At 40.6% G+C, this 17,363-nt stretch overlaps 2 protein-coding genes across 2 annotated transcripts in view; one reads left to right on the plus strand and one right to left on the minus strand.

The window, feature by feature from the left end:
• Positions 1–402, minus strand: part of LOC308439834 (NACHT, LRR and PYD domains-containing protein 5-like) — a gene marked incomplete at both ends in the record, with an annotated part of 116,108 nt that extends 115,706 nt beyond the window's left edge. Inside the window, one exon of the mRNA XM_080941747.1 lies at positions 238–402. Within this exon, the coding sequence (XP_080797873.1) occupies positions 238–402 (165 nt within the window). The remainder of the gene's footprint in view (positions 1–237) is intronic.
• A 14,599-nt stretch (positions 403–15,001) lies between these two features.
• LOC308439835 (sperm motility kinase Y-like) lies at positions 15,002–16,534 on the plus strand (the record flags this gene model as incomplete). Its single annotated transcript, XM_080941748.1, has 1 exon — positions 15,002–16,534. One exon carries the CDS (start codon positions 15,002–15,004, stop codon positions 16,532–16,534), a length of 1,533 nt encoding a protein of 510 aa, XP_080797874.1.
• Positions 16,535–17,363: the final 829 nt, after the last annotated feature.

The raw sequence follows: 17,363 nt of genomic DNA on the forward strand, positions 1-17,363 counted from the left end.
TCAATAGTTGCAGAACCTCCACTGTCCCATCATCGTCATTGTTACAGCATCTCCTATGTTGCAGAACCTCTACTGCTTTAGGAACACCCCTGTCACAGGTCCTTCACTCTCGAAAGACCTTTACTACCTAACACCTCCATTATTACAGGACCTCCAGTGTCTCTGGACACCCACTGTTGTGTATTTACACTTACAGGACTTATACTGTTGCAGCACCTACACAGTTGCGGGACCTACACTGTCATAGGAACTTCTGTGTCCCAGAACTTCCACTCCACCTTCTGAAGATGAAGACTTCATGTGTTGAAGCACCTCGACTATCACAGGACCTCCAATGTTGCAGGACCTCACTGTCTCAGCTTCTCCACCTTTACAGGACCTGGACTGGTGGAGGACATTCATTGTCACAGAACCTCCACTGTCACAGCACCACAAGTGTTTCCAAAAGCTGCACTACCGCTGCACATCCATTTTGCCAAACCTGCACTGTGTGTCAACCTCCACTGTAGCAGCAACATCACTGTCACAGCATTTCCACTGCCTCAGGACCTCCACTGTCACAAGACCTTCACTCTCCAAGGACATCCACTGTCACAGTCCCTCAAGGGTTTTGAGGACCTCCACTATCTATCTCTGCAAATCCATTTTGCAGAACCTCCATTTTCCCTGGACCTCAACAGTAGCAGCAACCTCACTGTCATAGCACCTCCACTGTGTAAGGGCATCCACTGTCACAGGACCTCACCTGCCACTGTACCTCAAATGTCACAGAACCTCCACTGTCCAGTTCTCAGCTACACTGTCTTAGAACATCCAATATTGCAGGACCTCCAGTTCTTCAGGATGTTAAATGTTAAGGGACCTCAACTGTCCCAGCACCTCCACTGGCACAGGACCACGTCTCTGGGACAACACCTACAAATCATGGGACCTCCACTGTTACATCACATTCACTGTCCTAAATTCAACTCTACTTTCTCAATACCTCAGCCGTCTTAGAAACTCCACTATCACAGGACCTCAACTCTTGAAGCACCTCATCCATTTCAGGATCACTAGTGTCTCAGAACCTCCAATACCATAGGACCTCCACTGTGACAGAACTCTATGGTTGCAAGACCTCTAGTGTTTCAGTGCTCAATGTTTCAGCAGCTCAAAGATTCAGCAACTCCACTGTTGCAGCACCTCTACTGTCTCAGGAAGTCCACTGTCACAAGACTTCTACTGTTGAAGGACCTCACTCTTGAATCAGCTCCATAGTCCTAGTAACTTTGTGTATGCAGCACTTCCCCTATCCCAGGACCTTTCCTATCCCAAATTCAACTCCTCTGCTGCAGGTCCTCAAATGTCACTTAACATCCATTGTTCCTGCACCTCAAATGCCTCCAGCACCCCCACTATTGCAAGACCTCTACTGTCATAACTCCGCTGACATAGCAACTACACTGTCTCGGGATGTCCAATGTTCCAGGACCCCAAAAACTCCACTATTACAGGACCTTCACTGTCAAAGGACCTCCCTGTGGCAGGACTTTATATGACACACCTCCACTGTCTTAGAATCTCCACTATTGCAGGAAGAAACCTCCACTGGCACAGGTCGTCTGCTGAAAAAGACATCCACTGTTGAGGCACCTCAAGAGAGTGGGACCTCCACAGTTCCATCACTGCCACTGTCTCAGAAACTCCTCTCTTGCAGGACCTTTAATTTTGCAGTAACTCCGCTGCTGCAGGCCCTCCCATGTTGAAAGACCTCCCCTTTTCAGGAACTCACCTATCAAAGCCCCTCCAATGTCATAGGACATTCACTGTGCCGTCCTCATGAAATACCTGCACTGTTGCAAGACATAAACTGTTAAAGCACCTCACTTGTCAAGAGAACTACACTGTTGCAGGACTACGAATGTCTCAGCACCTCTACTGTTGCAGGACCTCAACTGTGACACAACTTACACTGTCTCGGCACTGCCCTTGCATTGTTGCAGCAACTGGAAAGTCACGTATTTGATGAAATTGCTGTTTATTAATTTTGGGCTTAATGAAACTTGTTACTTTTGAGAACATAAGAATTTTCCAGCATCTCCCATGATTGATGACATGTTCGAGGGCATGTATCTCTTGGGAAGATTCCGTGAGTTGATGGTGCTCTAGACCTCACCTTGTGGATGCAGCTGTCTTCAGGGGAAGAAAGAGACAAGGTGAAGCACAGAGGTCAGCTAGGCAACATTGTAGAGTGAGGTACATTCTTTATTTTGAGTCCCTGATGGAAAGAGAAATCCAGAAGTAAGAGAAGGCTTCTGGTGGAGGGAGAATTGTAAAGTACTTAGAAAAATTAGGAAAGAAAAAATTTTGAGGAAATGGAACCAGAGATACAGAAGGAACCAGCACACAGCAACCTGGATAGGACAAAGCTCAAAGTTACCTGGGCTGTTTCTTCTCTGGACAGTCCCCTGTGCCTCATTTCTGGGATGAGACTCTGTTCTGCCCGAGTTGAGCTTTCTTTCATGATGAAAATTAGCAAAACAGCTTCATCAGGGCATTTCCTAGCTTCTAGTTGATCCCTTAAACCTCTGAGCCAGCTTCTTCTGGAGAAACACTTTCCCTATCCTGAGACACAGAGGGAGAGTAGGTTGTCTTCTGTGTTCTCAGTGTTGCTGCTCTTCTACCTGAGGCTGTTTGTTGAACGAATGAAGGAGACACTCCTGGAAAATATGTATGCTTTATCCAAAGTTGGGGACATCTGGAATGACCTGAAGAGGAGGCCAGTCCCAGTGGTTTTCTACCTCTTCTATGACTAACATTATGAACATAGGCAGAAACTAGTCTATTGGAGGATGATGAGTCTGGTCTGCCTAGGGTGGGCTGGCTTCCTATCCTTTTCAGTCCTATAAAGAAAGCTACAGCAGCATCAAGGGTAGGAAATTTGCCCTTAATTGGACTCACTGGCTGTGCCTGGCTTGTGTGGCTATGCACCTAAAATGCCCTTGTTTTGATTATACTTGTTTAAAATTTTTATGAGATACTCTGTATTTACTTTTGAGATGTTATCCCTTTACCCCACTTTGCACCCATCTCCCCTCCCCCTCCATTTACCTTTACAGAAGTGCACTCCCTCCTGAACACTCTCTTCACCCCATTGCTGTGGCATTCCCCGACACTGGGATAACATGCCCTCCCTGGAACAAAAGCCTCTTCTCAAATTGATGCCAGACACTGCTATCTTCAGCTACATTTGCAACTGGAACAATAGGTCTCTCAACGTGTGCACAAATGCTGGTGTTTCACTCCATGGGAGTTTTGGAGGTTTTGGTTGGTTGATAATGTTCTTCCCATGAGGTTGAAACTCCTTTCAGCTTCTAAGGTCCTTTCTTTAGCAACCTCATTGTAGTCCCCAAGTTCAGAACAAAGCATCCTCACCTGTATCTATATGACTCTAGCATTTTCCATGAGGGGGCATCTCTGTCTTGTTCCTGGCAGTAGGTAATTTTTGGGATCAGCTATAGTGCTTGGTTTTGATGACTGCGTATGTGGTAGATCCCCAGGTGAGGCAGCTTCTGAGTGATCTTTTCTGCAATCCTTGTTCTTCTATTTCACCTTGTATTTAGTCCAGCATGTGTTTTGATCTCCCTCCTAAAATGTACGGAAGTCCCCATTTTGGCCTTTCTTCTTTTTGAGCTTCATAATGTCTGTGAATTGTTTCTTGGGTATCGAATATTCAGAGCTTTCTAGGGCTAGTATCTGCTTATCGGTGAGTGCATACCATGTGTGTTTTTTGTGACTGGGTTACCTCACTCAGGATGATAGTCTCTAGTTTAATCTATCTGCCTACAAATTTCATGAAGTCATTGTTTCTAATAGCTGAATAGAACTCCATTGTGTAAATATACCACACACTCTCTATCCATTCATCTGTTAATGGACATCTGGGTATTTCCAGCATCTGATTATTATAAATAAGGCTGCTATAAACATGGTAGAGCATATGTCCTTGCTATATGTTGAAGCATCTTTGGGGTACAGGTCTAGGAGTGGAATAGCTGGGTTTACAGGTAGTACCATGTCCAGTTTTCTGAGAAACCACCAGACTGATTTCCAGAGTGGTTGTATCAGCTTACAACCCCACCCACAGTGGAGGAGTGTTCCTCTTTCTCCACATACTCACCAGCATCTGCTGTGACCTGAGTTTTTAATATTAGCCGTTCTGACTGGTGTGAGGTGGAATCTCAAATTTCTTTTGATTTGCATTTACCTGATAACTAGGGAAGTTGAGCATTTCTTTAGGTGCTTCTCAGCCATTCTGTTTTCTTCAACAGAGAATTTTTTGCTTAGCTCTTTGCCCCATTTAATAGAACTAATTGATTCTCTATAGTCTAGCTTCCTGATTTCTTTGAATATATTGGATATTAGCCCTCTATCAGATGTAAGATTGGTAAAAATCCTTTCCCAATATGTTGGCTGCTGTTTTGTCTTCTTAACAGTGTCCTTAACCTTACAGAAGCTTTGCAATTCCATGAGGTCCCATCTGTCAATTCTTGATCTTAGAGCTTAAAACATTGGCATTCTGTTCAGGAAATTTTCCTCTGTGCCTATGTGTTCTAAGTTCTGCCCCACTTTCCTTTCAAATAGTTTCAATTTACCTGGTTTGTGTGGAGGTCTTTGATTGGACTTGAGCTTTGTACAAAGAGATAGAAAAGGATCAATTTACATTCTTCTCCATGCTGACTGTCACTTGAAACAGCACCATTTGTTGAAGAGGCTATCCTTTCCCAATTGAATGTTTTTAGCTTCTTTGTCAAAGATTAAGTGACCATAGGTGTGCGGGTTCATTAAAGGATCTTCGATTCTATTTCTTCGATCTACCTGCCTGTCTCTGTACCAATACCATGCAGTTTTTATCACAATTGATTTGTTATAGTTTGAGAACACAAATGGTGATTCTGCAGGAAGTTTTTTATCATTGAGAATGGTTTTTGTTATCCTAGGTTTTTTTATTATTCCAAATGAATTTGGAAATTGCTGTAACTCTATGAAGAATTGAGTTGTAATTTTGTTGGATATTGCATTGAATTTTTAAATTGCTTTAGGCAAGATGGCCATTTTTATACTGTTGATCCTTCCTGTTGGGGAGAATGGGATATCTTTCCACCTTGTGAGTCCTTTAATTTCCTTCTTCAGAGGCTTGAAGTTCTTGTTGTACAGATCCTTCACTTGCTTGGTTAGGGTTAGGGTTATGACTCTGTTAAGATGGTTTATCTGATCCTTATTTAACTTTGGTACCTGGTATCTGTCTAGACAATTGTCCATTTCTTCTAGATTTTCTGGTTTTGTTGAGCATAGGCTTTTGTACTACAATCTGAAGATTTATAAGATTTTCTCAGTTTTTGTTGTTACGTCTCCCCTTTCATTTCTTATTTTGTCAACTTGGATACTCTCTTTGCACCCTCTGTTTACTCTAGCTAAGCATTTATCATTCTTGTTCATTTTCTCAAAGAACCACCTCTTGGTTTTGTTGACTTTTTGTATACTTCTTTTTTTCTCTATTTGGTTGATTTCAGCTCTGAGTTTTATTATTTCCTGCCTCTACTCCTCTTATGTGTATCTGCTTCTTTTTGTTCTAGGGCTTTCGATTGTACTGGCAATTTGTTAGTGTAGACTCTCTACAGTTTCTTTTTAGAGGCGCTCAGCACTATTAGTTTTCCTCTTAGCACTGCTTTCATTGTATCCCATAAATTTGGGTGTGTTGTGCCTTCATTTTTGTTAAATTCTAAAACATCTCAGATTTCTTTCTTTATTGCTTCCTTTATTCCTTTCTTTATTTCAATAAGGCTATCATTGAGTAGAACATTGTGTAGCTTCCATGTGTATGTGGGCTTTTTGTGGGCTTTTTGTTGTTTTTGTTGTTATTGAAGACCAGCCTTAGAGCATGGTGATCTGATAGAATGAATGAGAGTATTTTGTTCTTCTTTATCTTCTGAGGCCTGTTTTGTGACAAACTATATCATCAATTTTGGAGAAGGTGCCATGAGGTACTAAGAAGAAGGTATGTTCTTTTGTTTTTAATGAAATATTTTATAGATGTCTGTTAAATCTATTTGCTTCATTACTTCTGTTAGTTTCACTGTGTCTCTGTTCAGTTTCTGCATTCATAATCTGTCTATTGATGAGAGTGAGGTGTTGAACTCTCTCATTATTATTGTATGTATTGTAATATATGCTCTGAGATTGAGTAGAGTTTTTTTATTGAATGTGAATGCCCTTCTATTTTGAGCCTAGATGTTCAGGATTGAGAGATCATCATGATAGATTTTTTTCTTTGATGAGAAAAAGTGTCCTTCCTTGTAGTTTTTGATGACTTTTGGTTGAAAAACATTTTATTCCATATTAGAATGGCTACTCCAGCTTGTTTTTTGAGACCATTTTCTTGGAAAGTTTTTTTTTCCCCAACCCGTTACTCTGAGGTAGTGTCTGTCTTTGTTGCTGAGATGATATTCCTGTGTGCCGGAAATTGCTGGATCCTGTTTACTTATCTAGTCTGATAGTCTATGTCTTTTTTATTAGACTGACTCTTTTGATATTAAGCGATCTTAAGGAATAGTGATTGTTGTTTCCTGATATTTTTGTTATTATAAGTAAAGTTGTGTTTGTGTGCTTTACTTCTATGATGTTTGTTGCAAGAGGATTAGTTTCTTGATTTTCCCAGGGTGTTGGTTTCTCCATTTTTGGTGATTGAGATTTTTGCTGACCATAGTAATCTGGGCTGGAACTTGTGTTCTCTTAGGGCCTGTATGATGTCAGGATAGGATCTTCAAGCTTTCATAGTCTCTGTTGAACAGTCTGGAGTAATTCTAATTGGTTTGCCTTTATATGTTACCTGTCCTTTTTCGTTTATTGCTTTTAGTATACTTTCTTTGTTTTGAGCATTTGATGTGTTGACTATTATGTGTCAGAAAGAATATCGTTTCAGGTCCAGTCTATTTGGGGTTCTGTAGGCTTCTTGTATGTTCACAATCATCTCTTTTTTTAGGTTAAGAAAGTTTTCTTCTATAATTGTGTTGAAAATATTTACTGAGCTTTCCAGTTGATATTCTTTGCCCTCTTATACACCTATAATCCTTAGATTTGGTTTCTCATTTTATCCTAGATTTACTGAATTTTTGGTTAGAACCTTTTTGACTTTTGCATTTTCTCTGACTGTTGTGTCAATGATTTCTATGGTGTCTTCTGCCCCTGAGATTCTTTCCCCTGTCTCCTGTACTCTGTTGGTGATGCTAGCATCTCTGACTCCTGATGTCTTTCCTAGGCTTTCCAACTTCATGGTTGTCTCCTTTTCTGTTTCCTTCATTGTTTCTTTTTTTTTTTTCAGATCCTTCACCTGGTTTTTTGTGCTTTCCTTTAGCTCTTAAAATGATCTTTGTGTTTCCTCTTAAAGGGTTTCAACTTGTTTGTGTGTGTTCTACTGATTTTCCTGTACTTCCCTAATTGTATTATTTATGTGCTTCTGAAATATCAACACTATCATCATGAGTATGATTTTAAGTCTAAATCTTGTTTTTCTGGTATGTGGGGATATCCACTATTTGCGGTGGTGAGAGAACTGGGTTCTAATGTTGCCAGGTTGTCTTGTTTATGTTTTTTAGAGTCTTGCACTTGACTCTTGCCATCTCGCTATACGTAATGCTAGGTGATCTTGTTGTCTATTGCTGGAGCTTGTCTCTCTTGTGCATCTGTGGGCCTGTGGTCTACAGAGAAAGATTGTTCCTGGGTGTTCCTCTTTCAAGTTAGGCTCTGAGTTCTGATAGCAGAGTCCAGTCCTGATATTCCTGGGTCAGTTCTGGCCTTGGGCTAGAATAGTATACTCCCTGTACCTCCAGAGTTCTGGGCAGCCTCTCCTGGGTAGACAGTGAGCAGGAGAAATTGACTCAGCATTTCACTTATGATGGAGAGAGCTTCTGCAGCTCTTCCTAGCTCCTAACAACCTATTAGTGAGCCACCAGTCCTGATGAAACTGGCCTGGGTCTGGTCTTGGGCTAGAAGTGTGCCTTCCCAGGCAGTATAGCTACTTGTATCATGAAAGTTCTGGGTGGCCTCTCCTGGGGTGGAGAGTTGGTAAAAGAAGCTGACTTATCCTCTCAGTTTGAATGAATAGTGCTCCTACAGCTCTTCGGAGCTTCCTGCGACCTCTGGGCAGGCAGGCCACAGTTCCTGACGCCAAGTCTTAGTTTCTAAGGGGTGTCTCTACATATCTAAAACTCAGCAAATAAAATATGGAAAAACACAAACAGCAATACCAAGATATAAATTCTGACTCTTATCACAAAGTTCTTCACAAATTTATTTAGACCTCAAACATGCCTTCTGTTCCTTAAAATTCCTTTGCATTTTTACAGACACTATGGAGTGTCATCATTTGGTTTGTAACAATAATCAGAGTCATTCTCTGTTCATCTGAACCTTTGTATCCTTTGACTAGCAACTCCCCACTCCCACATTCCATTTCACCCAAGCCCTGAGATCTGGATGCTGCCCTGCCCCCTGCTAAAGCACAGTAGGCATGATGGTAAGAGAACAGCATCCCACTGACCATTCCAGCTCTGGAACTGGTCAGTGTACCTTGTGCCCTGATAGTAAAACATACCTTCATTTTATCTTGTGTGGGTTATTACACTTGAAACATGTATGACCAAGAGACCTTCCTACAAAGAGAGAAACAACCAAGAGACAAAGAAAGGAATAATTCAGCCTTTCATTGACAAATGGAAATGGGAAAGACTCATGCTGGCATTACACATATAAACTTTGCCAGCACTTTGAAAACAATAGAAAATACACTTAAATAGATACAAAGTTTATTAAAAATAGGTTTCAACTGAAATACAGCAGAAATGGAAAACAATGGCAGTTTTGGGTGTTTTCCCCACAGTAATGCACACTGTTCTACGTGCTCTTACCACACCTATTCACATCTGACCTCACTGTCCAGGGATGGCAAAGTCTACTTAACAATGTGTCTCACAAATACACATGAAGAGTTTTCAGATGTTTGAAGGTTCTTGAGTGCATCTGTCTTCACATATACTAGCCACAGCAGGAACCTGCTCTTCTTTGGAAGGTATGATCATGTTGCTCAAAGGCTGCCAGTGTGCTCCAGACACAAGGAGAATGCACTTCCTAGGCAAGACAAGGGTGCACATCCTTCAAATCTCAGGGATCTTCTATTCTCTTACAAAAGAAACAGCAAAGACTCACATTCACTTAGGAAACTGGATAAACATAAAAATGTTTATGCTTGCATCTCAACAATTTAGCATATAGCTCATATTAAAATGTTAGGAAGTGTGCATATTTTCCTGATGCACATACATATACAGAAAGATCATCTGGACCCACATTAGGGGATTCTCAAACAGAAAATGTGCTTGAAATCATAAAGTCAGCTTTCACACTAAATAAGTAAACTGAGGTCTGTCTCCCACAGCTCAGCTGAGGAAGAACAGTACGAAATTCAGGAATTAAAATTAAATAACTTTACTATTCTGGGAAAGAGATGCAGACTCCACTGCCAGAAGTGATCTTATAGGATTTAAGTTACAGGAGGCACAGGAAAGCATTCCTTTCTTTTCTGACATTGTATCGAAAGTCTCTTTACTAAACTTACAATTTCTGAGACAGCTATGTTTGTCTGCCACCCATAAATCCTCAATTTTCTCAGATGTCTTTGCTCCTACCTACATGAATGCTGCGTAGTTAGAGAGCTCCAGACCATTGGAGCCTCTGAAATACTAGGTAAATTTCTAGCAAACTGTCATCTTTAATTTCCACTAGTGATAATTCTAATGATAATTTGCTTCTTATAAAAATAATATCCCGAGGATTAAATCATCAGAACCTTCATGAGAATTTTCAAATTTGATTTTTAATTTGATATTCAATCTCAAGCATTTAGAATTGATCAGGAGGCTCACATTTATTTGTTAAGAATGATGTGTTGTGCACATTACATGAGGAATGCCATCTAACCACCTCATTCAAATATGATAGAATGAAAGGCAGCATTTGCCCTGGGCTGAAAGCCCTGTCTCCTGCAGACAGGGTCCTCTATGACTCAGTACTGCTCTGAACTGCTCAGCTGTCACTGTCTGGTAGCCAAATGGGGTTCGGAGAAGGAAGGAAAAGATAATTTCTTGGCCTACTAGCCTTGGAATGACAATGGGAGAAGATGGCATAGAGGAATAACCCTGCCATCTTTACAGACCTTCATTTTGCCCTATGAATCCAAGACTCCCCCAAAAAGGCTAAAAAAAGTGGGTAACTTCACATGAGTCAGATCACTAAGGACTAGACTGGATACTTCTTGGTAAAGTAAAACAAATTTTATTAAATTGGAACATCTCTAATTTGCAACCATTCAGAATCAGAAATTAAATATCCCTTAGACATAGAAATGTTCCTTCCACTTCAGGCACCTACACAAACACACACACAAACACACACACACACACACACACACACACACACACACACACACACACATCCACTGCCAACGGCAGACATGCTTGAGTACAGGTGTCCTCTTTCTCCTCCATTGTTGTTCAGTTCATTCTCATGCTCAGTTAAATTACCAGAAGCTTTCATTTTGTCAAACACATCATTTCCTTGTGAAAAAAAGAGCTGACACTCTATAAATCTCAGGTTTTCAGGGGCTCCAGAATTTCTAGTTAAGTCTGAATGTTGGCTCCACAAAATGAAAAGACAAAAGATTATGCATCAAAATACAAGTAAGTAGTCTAAGTGAACTTTAATTAGGATTGAAAGGTTTCAGTGGGACTTGTTCATTGTTATACATTATTTAGTCATTTTATGTAATGTGGCTAAGAAAACTATAGCTAAGTTGTGGTCTGAACACATCTTTAACATCCAATCTGAGCTCAGACAACTAGATATTAGTTAAAACAAAAAGCAGGGACAGTGGCATAGGACTAAAAACAACACGGACAAAAGAGTTATGATTACAACATAAAAAAAATTAAGAGTAATAAACCAACAAATAATTTCATGTAAAAAAGGGACCAAGTATTCCCTTGACATTGACTTTCACAAATGAATATGGGAACAAGAGATGGCTCAGTGCTTAACCAGAGATGACATAAACACTAGGAAGACAAGGCAGCCAGCATAGTCATCCAGAGACCCTCATTCAATGAGTGATGCTGAGTAATTTAGCATAATTCCTGTCAATCTCAGGCCTCTGTATAAACCTATGTACACAGATGTGTTTATATGCCTAGTGGCACCTACCCACACTAAAAAGGGAGAAAGAAAATAACAAAGCCAGTGATTTCAATTTCAGTAAACAGGCAACTCCAACTAAGCTAGTTTTACTATGGGGGTTGTTTAAAAATAAGGTATTTCCATAAACCTTGCCTAATCTAATACTAAAAGTCAGACTAGCACTGATTAATGTAACTCAGTGTTACAAGAGCAGAGGAATGAAAGATGACTAAATCTGTAACTGTGAATACACATGTGCACTCTAAATGGAGAGAAGCTTGAAGGAATCTCACTAAAATCACAGACAAGAAAAGACTGCTCACTCTCACCCTGCCTATTCAATATAGTACTGGAAGTTCTAGACACAGAAATTAGACAACATAAGCAGATCAAATGGATACAAATTAGGAAGGGGGAAGTAAAGATATCACTATCTGAGTTTGATATGATGGTATACCAAAGTGACCCCAAAAAAATTCTACTTGAGAACATCTACATTTGAAAAACCCCTTCAGAAAAGTGGATGAATACAAAAATTAACTAATAAAATCAGTAGTTGTCTTTAATGCAAAGAATAAATGGACTGACAAATAAACTATGGTAACTCCACTTTTTAAATTGATGCTAATAATATAACACGTCTTGGTGTGACCCCAACCAAGCAAGTGAAGGATCTCTACAACAAGAACTTCAAGTCTCTGAAGAAAGAAATTGAAGACCTCAGAAGATGGTAAGATCTCCCATGTTCATGAATGGAAGGAACAACATTGTAAAAATGGCCATCTTACAAAAAGCAATCTACAGATTCAGTGCAATCCCCATCAAAATTCAAACTCAATTTTTCATTGAGTTGGAAATAGCAATTTGAAATTTTATTTGGAATAACAAAATGCCTAGAATACCAAAAACTATTCTCAACATAAAAGAACGTTAAGGGGAATCCTGACCCCTGACCTCAAGCTGTATTACGAAGAAATATTTTAAAAAAAAACTGTATGGTATTAGTACAGAGACACAAATGTAGATAAATGAAATAGAACTGAAGATGGAGAAAAAAAAATCCATGAACCCACACGCCTATGGTTAGTTCATCTTTGAGAAAGAAACTAAAACAATCCAGTGGAAAAAAGATAGCATTTTCAAAAATATGGTGCTGGTTCAACTGGCAGTCAGCATGCAGAATAATGCAATTAGATCCATTCTTATCTCCTTGTACAAAGCTCAAGTGCAAGTGGATCAAACATCCCATATAAAACCAGGTACAATGAAACTATCAGAAGAGAAAGCCAGGATGAATTTAGAACACATAGGCACAGGAGAAATTTTCTTGAACAGAACAACAAGGACTTATGCTCTAAGATCAAGAATCAACAAATGGGACCTCATGAAATCCCAAACTTCTGTTAAAGCAAAGGGCATTGTCAAAAGTACAAAACAACAACCAACAGATTGGGAAAAGATCTTTACTAATCCTGCATCTGATAGAGGGCTAGTATCCAATATATACAAAGAACTCAAGATGTTAGAATCTAGAGAATTAAATAATCCTATTTTTAAAATGGGGTACAAAGCTAAACAAAGAATTCTCAACTGAGGTAAGGAACGGCAGAGAAGCACCTAAAGAAATGCTCAACCTCCCTAGTCATCAGGGAAATGCAAATCAATGAAACCATGAAATTTCACCTCACATTCAACCTCCACCTTAGGAAGTCTGAGCTGATGGACTTTGCTGCTGCATCCAACTTGGATATAGATTCTGGGGCTTCAAATTCAAGCCTCACCCTTGGGAGACAAGTGCTCTGCATATTCCTGCAGCCCTGTCTCAGGGGTTTCATGAGAACCTAGAGCCTTTCTGAGGAATTATAAGAACAGTGTCTTCCTTGATGAGTCAGCTTAGACACACGGCTTTGTCTTAAAGTTAAGCTGTAGCATCAGTTTGAGGCCAATGAGTGAGAATTCAGAGGAATGCTGTCACACTGAGTGTAGACATGAGGACTTTAAATCAGGGGGCACAGCAAACACTCAAACTGAAGAACTGAGTACAGCAAAACATCCCACAGGCTTTGATCTGTACAAGCCTAATGTTAGTCTCCATAGCCCAGCAGAGCCAGAGCCTTGGAGTCCTTCCCAGTGATGTCAGAACAGGTCCATTGTGACCTCATGAGGAGCGATTGTGAGGTGCACAGCCTACAGGTGTTAAGCTGTGGCCAGGCCTGGATTTCTTTGAGTGCGTTGAGAGGTGGTGAGGAGTGGTGCTCTCTGCGGTTTGGTTGTATCTATTGAGCTGTGTGTGGTCGTATTGCTTTTTACTTGTGCTGTGTAAATGTGTATGAATCATTGTGTGTAGAAGTGTGTGTGTTTACAGATTTTCTTGAGTGTGAGTGTGTGTATTCCAGTTTCTGTGTGTGTGTTTGTTAGTGTGTGTGTGTATACCTGTTCCTGTGTGTGAGTGCAGTGTGTGTTTGAAGATTTGTTTGTGTGTGCCAGTTCCTATGTAATTGTGTGTAGTGTGAATCTGGGTGTGTGTAAGAGTTTGTGTGTGTGAGTGTGTGCTTGTGTGGGTGTGTGTTTGCTTGTGTGTGTGTGTGTGCTTGCCTTTGTGTGTGTGTGTGTGTGTGTGTGTGTGTGTGCTTGTGTGTGTGTGTACTTGCCTTTGTGTGTGTGTGTGCCTTCGTGCCTATAGGCGCTGGCCCATCCCCTTTGCCCTATTTATCTGTATCAGTGGCATCTCAGTGCAAGTGATCTTAGGATCCAGAAACTCGTGGCTGCTCTTCCTAAGGTAGGCATCATCCTTATTTCAAGACAGGTTCTCACATTGGCCTGCAGCTGGCCTGCAGTGGCTTCCAGAAAATTAATACACCAACCCCATAATCTCAGATTAAAGGCCTGTTTGATCACTGGCTATTAATTCTTTGATGGATTTTGGCGTGAGTTCAAGAGATAGAACTATGATATATGTTTTCTAGGCCACTGGTTGCTCGTTTTCTTGTTGGTGGTGTTTTACCTTAAGTTTTATTTGGTCCTTTTGTTGTGCTTATTTTTATTTTCTCCTGTAGTATTTTTATTGTTTTGATGATTTACTTTTGCATATTGGGCTGTTTCAGTCTATCTCCATTTTCCAATGTATTTTGGTTCCTCTTTGACATTGTCCTGCTTTCTCCACTTATTGACTGTAAGTTATCATATATATTTATACACGTTTGCTCTTTGTGACACTTTGTCTTTTTGTCCATGGTGGACGGTTTAATAGTCATGATATTTAAGTATAGTACTGTTTATGGTTGTTTAATTTTAGTTTTCAATATTTTGCTTTGGGGATGGCTAGGTAAATGGCGTTTTCCCTAAAGGGGTAGAATTTTCTGTTTGTTTTGTCTTATGCTAATTCTTTCCCCTCTCATTTCTTTCACACACAGAACTGAGCATCTGTGGCCCTCCCAATCACACAGTTTGCAACTATAGTTTTAGTTTCATCATCTATATTTAGTATTTATGTGGTTGTGAATTTCTACTTTGGTTTGTATATTTAGTAGGATTTTAGTTATGATTTTTAACTTTCTTTTTCTGACATGTTTTTCATCATTTTGTTGTATTTTTCTAGCTTTCACTTACTTTTATTTCAAGCATATATTTTTAGGTAGCACTGTAGAACCTTTACCTTCTGTTTTCCTACATCTTTTTCATAATTTTGATGCTGTTCTTTTTATGATTTTTAGGGAGCATTAGTAGTTATACAATGCCTACACCTAGTGAGGAGGAGTTCCCAGCCCCAAACCCTGAGCCCATTATCTCAAAGGAGGAACATTTTTGTGCCCAATACAAAGTCTTGAGGACCATCGGGAAAGGGAGCTGCGGCAAGGTCGTCCTGGCCCACCACCGGCTAACAGGCACCCCCGTAGCCATTAAAGTTATTGTGAAGAACAGACATTGGTTCCAGCGAGAAATGACAGAGGCCAATATCATGAAGAAGATAGATCACCCCAACATCATTTCCCTCAAACAAGTGATCGAAACAAAACAAAGATTATACCTGGTCATGGAATTGGCAGAAGGCAAACAGCTATATCAGTACATCAAAGAGTGTGGTCACATAGAGGAGGACGAGGCCCGTGATATATTTAAACAGATAGTAGCAGCAGTGAATTACTGCCATGAACATGGTATAATCCATCGAGATCTGAAGCCAGACAACATCATGATCGATAGGAACGGCAAAGTGAAAATAATAGATTTTGGCCTGAGTATAGTTGTTCAACCTGGTCAACTGCTGGACAGTTACTGTGGAGCTTATGCCTTTGGTGCCCCTGAAATGTTCCTTGGCCATCGTTATGATGGGGCAAAAAGTGACATATGGACTCTAGGTGTGAATTTATATCAAATGGTTGTTGGGAAGTTGCCATTTGACACACTTAATATCCAAGAACTGCGAAAACAGGTTTTGGAAGGTGTCTATCCTGGCCCCTGGGGGGTTTCAAAAGAACTTGATGACCTAATCAGCCTGTTGTTGACACCGAACCCTAGGTACAGGCCGACCATCACAGAGGTGATGAAACACCCCTGGCTGAAAGAGAACTGGAAAGCCTTCCCACAACCATCTGTGGAACTGCCTTCCCTCTGTCCACAGCCAGAAATATTACAGGTGATGAAATGTATAGGCTTCCAGGCCCAAGATATTAACAACTCCATAATAAATCACAAATACAATGAAACCATGGCCACCTATTATTTTCTGCAAGCACAGGCTCTCCAGGGCTATGACTGTCCAACCCGAGCTCAGCTTGTAAGTCCTGTTACAGCACCATTCCCTTCCCTTGAGGACAATGCTAATTTCAAATTAGGACTAAAAAGGTCCGAAAGCTTGCCAGTCCTTAACACACGGCTCTTCTCATCCACCCAAGCTCAACTGTCTGCCTATGGCCAGAAGACAAGTACAAGAGGGGGCAGAGTATCCTCTGTGCATTGTCGTCTTCTCCACGGGCCAATCAAGAAGACAACCACACAGGACCAAGGCCAGGAACGTGCCCTGAGTGTTCCTTGTATAAACTCCAAAAGCAGACTCAGTGACAAGAGCTGTGGCAATAAGAACCCTGAGGAAAATCTCACCCACACTAACTCAGCAGAGGATAAGCCCATCCCTAGCAGGGGCCGCCCCAGAGGCTTTAAGGCCAGGGCCAAACAGATAGGAAAGGCCATCAGGAAGTTGTTCTGCTGTTTACCAAAACGAAGGGAACCTCGCCTGGGACAGAGCAGAGTCTCCTCCCAGGAATAAGCTACAGAGGAAGTCCAGAGAATGGGCAGCAGGCAGAGCCCAGGTACCTTTGAGCTTTATCCTTCCTACTTTGCTCTGTGCCATTCCCTCCTCTGTCTCTGATTTCCATTATCCCCACAATTCCTACCTTTCTATCTTCTCAAAGAAATTTACTATTCTTCCACACCCCAAGTATTCTCTCTCTACTGAATTTCCCCTCTTCCCAAGAGGGACACAAGATGAGAAATTTGTAACCCACTCTATAAAACTGTTTTGTGGACCCTCTTCCTCCATCTCCCACTAAGGCTAATAGCTCCCACAGAATGAGGACTAGAGGGCCATGGGCTCATGGATTCTTCCAGGCATTACTGGCCCAAGCACATGTGTCTATCAATCAGAAGGGCTGCAGAACAGATTCTTAAAAGTTTCAAATGTAATATCACATTCTAGTATGCCCCAAAGCTAATAACCAGGATTGCCATTGAACAGTTTGCAGCTTTTTGATGATGCTCAGACTCCTGTATTCATGCATAGGGTTTTTTTATTTTTTTGCGTTGTCTTATGCTTTTCTTCTAAGACCTACTAATGCATAGATTTTTATAGAATGATTTTCGGAATAATTCCTTTCCAAGATCTCAACTGGAAAGTTAAAAAAAAAAAAAGTCAAAAAATAGTAAGGAACTCAAAACCACACATGTTTTTTGAAGAATCCTACCTCATTATTTCCTTTGCCTAGAATAAATTGTCTTGTTTTCTTCACAGTGTCATCTGGAAACTCTGTCATTCCTGAGTATAACCATCAGGTGATTTCAGACAAATGTTGCTGGAAAAGACAACAGAAGCTACAAGA

The sequence above is a fragment of the Micromys minutus genome (genome assembly GCF_963924665.1).
Source record: "Micromys minutus genome assembly, chromosome: 30".
NCBI lineage: Eukaryota > Metazoa > Chordata > Mammalia > Rodentia > Muridae > Micromys > Micromys minutus.